General features: G+C 34.4%; 2 protein-coding genes across 2 annotated transcripts in view; both read right to left on the reverse strand.

Annotated features, from left to right (window-relative positions):
* LOC127842272 (bactericidal permeability-increasing protein-like) overlaps window positions 1-129 on the reverse strand; it is a 19,327-nt gene extending 19,198 nt beyond the window's left edge. The window contains exon 1 of the mRNA XM_052371703.1: window positions 38-129. Coding sequence (XP_052227663.1) covers window positions 38-55 — 18 coding nt within the window. The 5' untranslated portion in view covers window positions 56-129. The remainder of the gene's footprint in view (window positions 1-37) is intronic.
* On the reverse strand, window positions 56-9,399 carry LOC127840622 (lipopolysaccharide-binding protein-like). The gene is made up of 6 exons (XM_052369033.1): window positions 9,199-9,399; window positions 6,064-6,163; window positions 4,564-4,683; window positions 3,014-3,087; window positions 2,484-2,663; window positions 56-126 (listed from the first exon to the last, which is right to left on the reverse strand). Exons 1-6 carry the CDS (start codon window positions 9,329-9,331, stop codon window positions 56-58), a joined length of 678 nt encoding a protein of 225 aa, XP_052224993.1. The 5' UTR covers window positions 9,332-9,399.
* Between the last annotated feature and the right edge of the window lie 679 nt (window positions 9,400-10,078).

Genomic DNA, 10,078 nt, shown 5'->3' on the forward strand with positions numbered 1-10,078 from the left:
ACAAACAGCGATGTAAACCTACGTTCAAGTTTCTAACCTTATGGAATGTTTCCATTTATGCCGCCGAAAACAATGGTGCCTGAAGCATACTGTAGTCGAGGAGGAACTTGTCAAACGCCACAGTAACTGCGGGAGAAAACCATAACAACGTCCACTAGCATAAAATACATGAAACACTACGTACATATATAAAAATATGGTCTGGTTCTGAATCTGAAATCTTAATACACATTCAAGCACAAGTTGTAACACCTTTAACCGCAATTATTATTTGTGTTTGATGACCCGGCATGGCAAGAATAATCAAGAGCTTTCCGCTTGTTAAGTGTTTTTTTTTCTCTCAGTCACCTGATATAATGACTGTTTAGACGTATTTGATGGTGAAAATATGCAATAGTTACATAATAAGGTACATGTAACACAACTAGATTGCACTACATAGCTATGCAATCCTAAGCAAGGTATGTATATAACCTCCTATTATATGTTGTATGACGTTTGATGTGTGTATCGTGACGTCATGAGCACTTGCGCATAATAATTGTTGTTTGTGTTTTTTGTTGTCTGTGTGTTTAAAATATATTACATCTTGGATTGAAATTGTTTGTTTTGTTGAATCCGACTCGATTGTAAAACAAATGATTAGGTAACAGTTGTTTCTGAGTAATACGATCTTGCTCCAAACATTGATTTATATTAACTATATTGATAAAAAATATACATATTGCATCTTTCTTTAAGGCAGATATCAATGTAATGGTATGATTAACTACACTATACATAAGTTGTTATTAGTTTAATTTTACTCGCGTGAAAATAAGTGCTAGATATCAAATAAATCAAGGAAAGAAAAGAAACCCTCTTTGCAATGAAGCAAGCATAATTCTATCTCAATGCAAAAACTGAAATCGGTCAGGTTCACTTGCCGCGCGATTGATATGTCAATACTGAGTGATCAGACAATAGTAATTACAATAATTTTCACGTTGATGTACTGTTGTATGAGTCAGAATAGACGTTCTGTCTGTCTGTCTGTCTGTATGTCTGTATGTCTGTATGTCTGTCTGTCCGATCGTCTTTCTGTCTGTCTGTCTGTCCGACCGTCCGTCCTCCCGTCCTTCCGTCTGTCCGTCTGTCTGTTTGTCTGTTGACTCTTACTTGGAATGTTAACAAGTTGTCTCTCGGCATCCGTGTTGACAGCATTCGTTGCCTCGTCGCACATCTGGTCATAAAGAAATCAAGTATTGCTTTATTTTCTTTAATCCAATGTTTTATTCTTCCGTCACTGTCATACACACGGTAGAATGTTTACAAATTTGACCAATCAGGCCAACATAGATTTGAACAGACAGTGGGACATTTCGGTTAATATATTTTCATCATTTGACTTATCAGCAAAAAACCGACTAAGCAATACAGACGACAACAACTTAAACATGAACAACATGAAACTAGGTCAAAATATATGTTCTAGTGATGTATTAGCTGAAAGCTGATATCTTAATTATTAAACCATTGTTTTTAGGTTGGTAGATATGTCCATCGATACAAAATATTTTTGCCAAGATTTTTTTCTGTGTGTAATATTTGTAGACGTGGGGTTAATTATGTGTACTGTGTTACTTGGCGTATCTGCGTTTAATTTCGATCATAATTGTGTGTTGTTTCTGTTCAAATTTCATGGATGTTCACCGTTAAAGATTGACGAAGAAGGCTTGCAATATAGCAAGTGTAATATTCGTTGTCAACTTTGTTTTGTAATTTAAAAAAATGTGGGGAAACTATTTCTTTTCAATATTATTAGAACACAACATAGAGCTTTAGTGAAATTGTAAGTTCAAACTGAACAAAATAAATAATAGGCTATTTGAAACCACGAAAACATGTTTGCTTTTACTTCAAAGTTTGAATAACTGAAAGTCGTCATTTCCTGGAAATGTGTTTACGATAATCACGCTAAAACGTTGACATTTATTAAAATATGTATTCATGTGACTAAAAGCTTGCAGGAAAAATATTTTCGCATCCATTTGGTAAAATAAAAGTCTGTTTATAAAGCTGGATATGGTCTATTGTCATAAAGGATTGTCATTTAAACGCACTGGTCTCCGCAGAGGTGTCCGATTCAAATGGCTCCTGTGTTTTTGCTTGATAACTTTTTCTATAGGGATTTCCGCTTATAGTAAAATCATGTTTTTGAGGCTGGCAGTGTGTTGCGTTAATGGATTTGGATAATGGACATCCATACCTTGGTCTGTTTATGTTAGAAAGTGCTGTTAGAGGTTGGGTTTGTAAACTTTGTTTGTAATATTTTGTGACAATATCGAGATCCATATATACAATGAATGTCTTCTATAAGAATCATTATTAAACCTAATTCCATCTGGTCTACACTGAATTGCTTCACGGAGGTCATGTGCTCCTGAAATGTATGGCTTTAAATGTACAATAATTTCAATATATATGTTGTATTTTTTTCAGACCAACATAATAGTGTTGCTTAACCTTGGTAGGCAGAATGTCCCGGATGTCGTCCTCGATGAAACCCTTGAGGAGGTTGAGCAACCACGCGAGGATGCTGCCGTCAAACTGGATGTCCACATCACCGACGCTACTGACGCACTTCCGGGTGGAGATGCTGGGGCGACCGGTAGCGTCAACCCCTGTAACATTATTTTTTAAGATGAATGTGTCGTGCGTATATAATTTGTGATGACGGCATTTACTAGAATCAAAATAGTATATTTATTTGACTCCTAATTAAGTTCAAGTTAAAGACTTGCCCGTCAAAACTGAACATGACGATTAAATATTGAAATCCTTGTCGTTTTTATTGTATCCATTTTGCTGCAGAAACAGTTGAACGATATCAGCAGCAAAACCATTCAAACACACTATATTGAATGTTTGGATTTACTACTTTATTTAAGCAAAATGTGACGATTAAAGAAAAATACATTAACAATAGCTACAGGAAAATTAGCAACAAACTGGCAACAGTGATAGCACCAACCCAATTCAATGGACAAATCGAAGCCGACACCGGAAATATTGGCAGAGACACTTCCATCCCCTCCGATAAAAAGTCTGCAACCACATGTAATTATATATACCAATAACACTATAAAACATAACATAATAAGCCGCAGCAGCTGCCTGAAATACCTTTATTATCATAGCTGTTACAATTCCAAATAATCGTTCAATAAATGATGAGGCTTAAACATGTATTTATTGTCCCTAATTTAATATAAATTAAATAATTAAGATTAGTTTTCAAGATTATTTTTGTATCTTTGCAATAAATTTGTATAAACAATTGTGTTCCACTTGTTGAAAAATTTGCATAATAATAACTGCCATTAGCAAAACACTCTGAACGCTCGCCATGCCAATGTCCATTTCACAATTCAAGGTAAAAGTTAAAAATAGAATATGAAAAATCAAGCGTCCGGAAAATAAACTTTCTCAGTCAATAAAAGATTGTCAAATAAATTTTCACAAGGGACAAGCCAATCTCCACGCAGAGTTGTCGTTCCTTGCTCTCACATACAACTCTTCGAAAGGCTCAGCCCTCCATTTTGTCTATAAAATAGATAAAACCGAACAAACGCATTCAACGTATATTTGATTGGATATTTAAGATCGCATGCATTAAATTAAGAAATATGACTTTTAAATGTACGATAAATCGTGCAAAAACTTGCGTGTTTTAATGCAACTCTTTAGAACTATTTTATTGCCCATTTACGCAGATGGAATCATTCCACGCACTTCACAAATGTAAACAATTGAACATATATTTTTTGAGTGACGTTAGGAATTGCTTCGACGTGTGTATGTATGTTGGTTTCTTAACATAAAAAAACCATATCAATTTTATAATAATGAATTAAGACTGATATAAGATATCATGGTATGAGATGGTTTTCTTTAATGCAGTGAATGCAATGTAACCGTCGTGCACGAGATTGTTTAGTATTATGTAACCTCAATGATGAACGCTTGGAATGATCATGACATAAATGAGACGCTTTCATAAAAATAGTCCGTTCTGAGCCCAACACAGAGGTGAATGTAATGTAACCGTCGTGCAAGAGATTGGGGACAAGCATGTTAATGCGGTGTTTAACGCCTCACCGCCAGGTTTCTAGGTACAAGGTAAAGGTCAATATAAGATATTATCATTTGAAATTTTGTTTCGGACATAAATCGATTAGTCTGTACTTATGAATAAAATATATAATAAGATTGTTTTACTTTAAAATTCTACTATGTATCCGTATGAGAAATAAGTGGAAAAATGGCGACAAAATCAAAATCGGTAATCTTTAATTAAAGCATTTCATTTATTTTCATTATATTTGCTCTTTACCACAGACAATGACTAGTAACTTGGTTATATCGGCATCAAATGCTAGATCTAAACCATTTTGCTATGCAATTCAATGAAATGTAATGTAAGAGAATACGGTCAAAATTGTCAATACACAATATTTTGTTTTAATCCGAAGATGCATCGTATATATGCTTTGCTGTTGATAAGTTCATATCCATACTCACGCCTTGTATGTGAATGATGCTTCTATCTGTACCCCGACTCCACTCGCTGTCCATTGCAAGCCCTGGTCGGGTACCAGTCCAATGACGCTAGCTGGTGGGGTAAATGACGTCACACGAATGCTGCAAAATATCACTTGAAGTAGAAGGATAACGTTAACAGTATATTTTAATGCAATTTAATATAAGCTCTTTTAACTATTTTCAGACGTTATTAGTGTGTATATCAGTGTTTGCTTTTTCGTATTAAGGCAACGTCGAGTTTAAAATGCTTAAAACATGTTCAAATGAGTATTATATATAACAATTTACTATAACGTGATTTGCAATAGATACTCTAAAATGCGGACATTATCTCAATATGTTTTTATTTCATACTTTCGTTAACAGTCATTGTCAATGTTTAGTGAAGTATTTGCTCAATATTCGCCGTTTTACTTCCTGAAAGGTTTTAAAATCCATAAACACTACCCAATACTATTATGCTATATTTAAACTTCTAACAACAAAAAGTGCCATACGAAGGTTAATTAGAATAGGAGAGTAGGAAGATCCTAAAACAAGTAACAAACATTCTGCAACCTCTAAGCATCTAAAAATCGTTTTACGATGTCATCTTGTTTCGCTTTACGGATGATCTCGAGTCAGGATCGGATTCATTCGGTTTGCGTTAATTTGAATAGTTTTGAGCGCACTTGTTTATGCTTTTTATTAGGTCCGCGCGCTATTATAATAGATAACGGGCAACTTCAAAATCATGGGTTAACCCCATTCTTTTTTGACGCAGTTCCACTCAGTAATTTATGGCCCCTCATAAACTTTCATTTTGTGCACGCTCTCTTTTCTTTTGTTTATTGCTGAATCGCTAAGAGTAGGACGTCCTCGCTTGAACTCCGCTATTTAATAACTATCAATGATTATTCACGAGAACTACGTCTTGCTTTCAAAGCTGCCCGAAGACATGTTAGGAAATTCAAATGGAATATATTGTTCCACAAACAAATAAAAATGAGCATTTTGTATCTTGTTAAATCAATGTTTCCAGACCACATTGAGCGTTGAAAATTTGGCGTTTTTATAAGGAACGCTGTTTTTTTATGAATTAACTTTATTTGACGAAGTATTCGTTGATTTTGACTGTTTATCGTTATTTAATATTAGCAAACAACTAAAAGGTAGTCAACAAAACTATCTGGCGGAGTGAGTTATTTTAAGCCAAGAAGACGCTGTGAATGACCATATCTTTGTTTTCTTCACAAAAGATGTGACATCTAATTAATCACATAGGCTGTGAAGCTTGAGATGGTATCGAGGTTTGCATACTAGTATGCAATACAATCAGTCTTCTTAAATCCCGCGTTTTATGATATACACTTTTATTGTAAATAATCTGACATGATTCTTCAGAGGCGTGTTAAAAACAAAATTTGTGAAGAACTGGTAATTCGATTGCTATTGTCTGTAATGAATGTTGAAACGTCAGGACGTAGGCCGCTCACTTACTTGTTGACCGAATAACTGAAACCGCTAATCACGCCACTGATGTCCGGAAGTGTGATGGTGCTGGCCATCTTGGTGATAGCGTTCACTGCTACGTCATAAGCTGCACAATATAAAAAACAACAACTGCATGTGTGCACACATTCCTTTTTCCGCATTCTGAGGAAATAAGATAATATGCATGTTTTGAGCAAGTTAGCATTTTATGGACACAATGTAATGATTTCAACGAATCTAAATGCATTTTAAAGATTAATAGGTAATTTTCAGATTGGTTTAAAAATAATTTTGCAATAGTTTTCCAATTTGCCTCATGTTTATGACAATATAGTTAAATCCACTTATTTTTTTAACATTTTGAGTAAGTTACAAAGTCAGACATTTCTATACCACCTGTTTGCTTGTTGCCAATCAATATTGATTGTTTTATCTTTTATTTTATTATTTTCGAATATACATCATTAGGAATGTAAAAATTCGACGGCTCTCATACTCTCTGACACATCGCAATTCCACGACTCTCATACTCTCTGACACACCGCAATTCCACGGCTCTCCTACTCTCTGACACACCGCAATTCCACGGCTCTCATACTCTCTGACACACCGCAATTTGACTTCGGTAAAAGGAGTAGCTCTATGGGTTCTTATCAGTCTACTTGATTGCAGTAATTTTTTTTTAATAAAACATGTACTAGGCGTGCAGTATATGTTAACCATTTAACAAAACATATTGTGTATCAACATTAGTTTGAAGCAATTACCGAAGAGATGTATAGTCTTCACAGTCAATAAACAATGTACATAGTTATATAATCTGTCAATTCCAAAGGAAGAGTTCGGTTCAGACTTAAAATCTCCTATTTATTCGCTGCATTGCTTAAATCTCTATAATCATATTACTTTTGTTTTCCGACAAACACGATGATGATAATAAAAACGCCCATAATAAGTACCTTTAATTAAAAATGATGCTAATAACACAGTATGGCGTCAAGGGTTTTTAACCGAAGTGACCTGGGAAACCGAGCGAAACTAGTCTGGTCTGCATGTAAATTATTCTTTTGTTTTATTTCATTAACTAAGTAACTCGTGTTTTAGGTTAAAAAGGCAAGCGATTGTGATGATGTTGTTGCTCGCTGTAACCTAACAAATTCAGCTGGCACCAAATATAACAGCAAGTGAGTAATTATATTTTTGAAATGGGATTGCGAAAATAATATTTATTCGCACATGGAAATTTGTATTATGAAGTTTTCGACATTTCTCAGACTTTTAAAACATGAATATAACCTCATAAAAACGATATTCCAAAATAAACAATGTGCTTTTTTCTTATCCCATCCCCAAAACAAGAATATTCAGTACAACTGTCCGTTGTTCGTATTCTGTTGTAAGGTGGTGAAATGTATAATAAAAGAACATTTATAAGCTTATACTATTCTCCACCCGACACTATTCTGTCGAATAATCGAGTTATTAACGGGAATATTCAAGATGAAACCAGAAACAACAGGAAGTGTTAATAGCAATGCGTAACATAGGCTAAGTATCAAATGCATCAGGAAGACGACCTCAATTCCAAAACATCTAACATTGTTATTATCCAGTGTTTTTTTCGTTGAAATTTAGGGCCTGTAGAAGGACCCATTATTAATGGAAAAAAAAGTATATATTTTTCCCAAATGGCACTTAAACATTCCCATCTGACGGTTTCCAACAAACATATTTTTTTTTCTTTTAAATAAATCTCAGCATTTAGTTTATCTCTGATCATGCTCTATAAGTTGAACCTTAGTAAATGCAATATTAAAATCACTTTATCACTCAATTTTAAAGCATTCGTTAGCCAAAAAACGGCAACACTTATTCCCCAATTTAAGCCAAAACGACGCGATTTTTCGCAATCCAAAGCGACCCGGCGCCATTCCCTAAATTGTAAAAAAAAACACTGTTATCTGCCTTGTCAGTTTTTTAGGTTATAAAGGTCCATACATCTTCCGGTGTAAAAAATGTTATTCTTTAATATATATCATATGGGAATTATATTTTAATCTCGGGGAAAGTTTTCGGATGGAATGGGAAACCATAACAGCATTATTTTTGTTTACACATAGTGACTTAGTACTATGTCAAAATAAAATGCACCTGCCGAAATGTAAAAAGTTTGCTTTCCAATGAAAACATGTCACGAACAGTAAGTTAACCGTTACGAAAACATACGGTTTAAACATAATGTGTACATCTTCGATAAACATTGTGTATACGAAATTTATTCATAAGTAACGCTAAACGTGCTCAATTACATTCCATTTAAACCGATATTGCAAATAATACACATTATATTAATCTCTACTACAAAATATGTTCAAACACGTTCGGTCGTTTTCCTGGGCAGTGGTACCAGTACAGAATTGTTTGACGATAATTCTACCTAAAAATATGTCTTCCGCGTGATTGATTCTTTCTTGCTTATTTGTCGAGTTTTCAATGATTTTGCTATTCCGTGAACTGCTCCGCTTAACCAGTAAGTTCCCATAAATTCTCAAGAAATGAACACTTTTATAGCAACTCCATTTCATTTAAACATAGCTACGAATGTATCGTTGCTCACAAAATGTTTGTTATAAGTATTACAATGAGCAAATGACTCCATAATCGATCCATGGCAACAAAGTATTGAGTCGCATATCGAATTTCATTTATGAAAGGGATAACATTATTGAAACAAACTCGGACTTCAGAGTATATAAATTTTGTTTTTTTTAACCGATGGTTCAGTGCACTTGGTTACTTCCTTATTCCACATGCTTGCAGTGCAGTATGAAAATAGCAGGTGGATGAAAATATCATGTGACGAATAAATGATCAAAATGTGACAAACACGCCATATTAGTCAAAAAACGGAGAAGGACGACCCTTAATACCCCATATAGTAATGCAGCACAGGTTAGAATGCATGAAATTATATGTGAGAGCCTCTGTGTTCAGGTTAAGGTTCGAGTTTTCAGTAAGCAGCAATATTGAGCCGCAATAGGCAATTTTGTATCAACAGAAGCAAATTAATGTCTTAAACCATTGACTTTGTAGACGATTTAAAGCGAATTACAACTAAATATAAACAAGATCCAATCTTACCATAATCGAGGCCTGATTTGGTAATCCGGGCTTTAAATCCGGAATTCGCTGCTTTCGAGGTTGCTAGGACACATATCAGAGTCACCAGCGTCATTAGCATCAATGACCACCTCATCTCGATTGCTTGCAACATAGATTTATTTTGAATGTGTATTGAGCGTCCAATTTACATCACTTTGGATGGCAATACTTTTGTTGGTATTTATATGCAGGGTAAAAGTCGTACCTCTTAAACTTCCGCATTTACGTTTTAAGATATAACATACTTTCATTACACACTCATCTTCTTCCGGGTTCGCAGATATGGTTTCAACGAGGTTTTTATTGCTTGTCTCATGCGATGTTATTAGGTTCAATGTCGTTTTACTTAATGTACCTAGTTATACTGTTAACGTGTAGTATATGATTTCGCGGTTTATTCTTAAGTCTTTTAAACGCAAGTGTTTGAGGAAATAATATGCCAAACAGTTAAGTACATATTTCCTCACAATTGGTTTTTAGTTTTATTATAGTGAATCATAAGCAAAAACATAGTATTATCGAACTTATCTTATGAGTTTAATGTAAATTATTAAAACAGAAACATGTCACTTACAATGTTTATTTAGCAAATGTCCATGTACTAAGCTAATCCGAGTGATCTATTTATCGTGTAGCGTCGCAATACGTGTTTTAGTTTACATGTATAGCCTACATGTCATTGTATAAACATATAGCTATCGACTTTTATTGTATACATTTGTGGTATACATTGTTGCGACCTTTGTTTGCAATGATATGTTAAACGGAAATGAACGAACGCGACCGATAAGCGGCAAATGGTTCCGAACGTTAAGCTTTATTGACAACGATTATAATAACCGCATCGGTGGCTATACCT

This window comes from Dreissena polymorpha, chromosome 8 (assembly GCF_020536995.1).
Source record: "Dreissena polymorpha isolate Duluth1 chromosome 8, UMN_Dpol_1.0, whole genome shotgun sequence".
NCBI lineage: Eukaryota > Metazoa > Mollusca > Bivalvia > Myida > Dreissenidae > Dreissena > Dreissena polymorpha.

What these genes read in the sequence shown, in the direction of transcription:
- LOC127840622 (XM_052369033.1), bottom strand. Translation starts at nt 9,331, where the DNA reads ATGTTGCAAGCAATCGAGATGAGGTGGTCATTGATGCTAATGACGCTG. An exon ending in TTCAGTTATTCGGTCAACAA is followed by an intron (nt 4,684 to 6,063) that starts GTAAGTGAGCGG and finishes GATATTTTGCAG; the next exon opens with CATTCGTGTGACGTCATTTA. An exon ending in GCATCATTCACATACAAGGC is followed by an intron (nt 3,088 to 4,563) that starts GTGAGTATGGAT and finishes ATGTGGTTGCAG; the next exon opens with ACTTTTTATCGGAGGGGATG.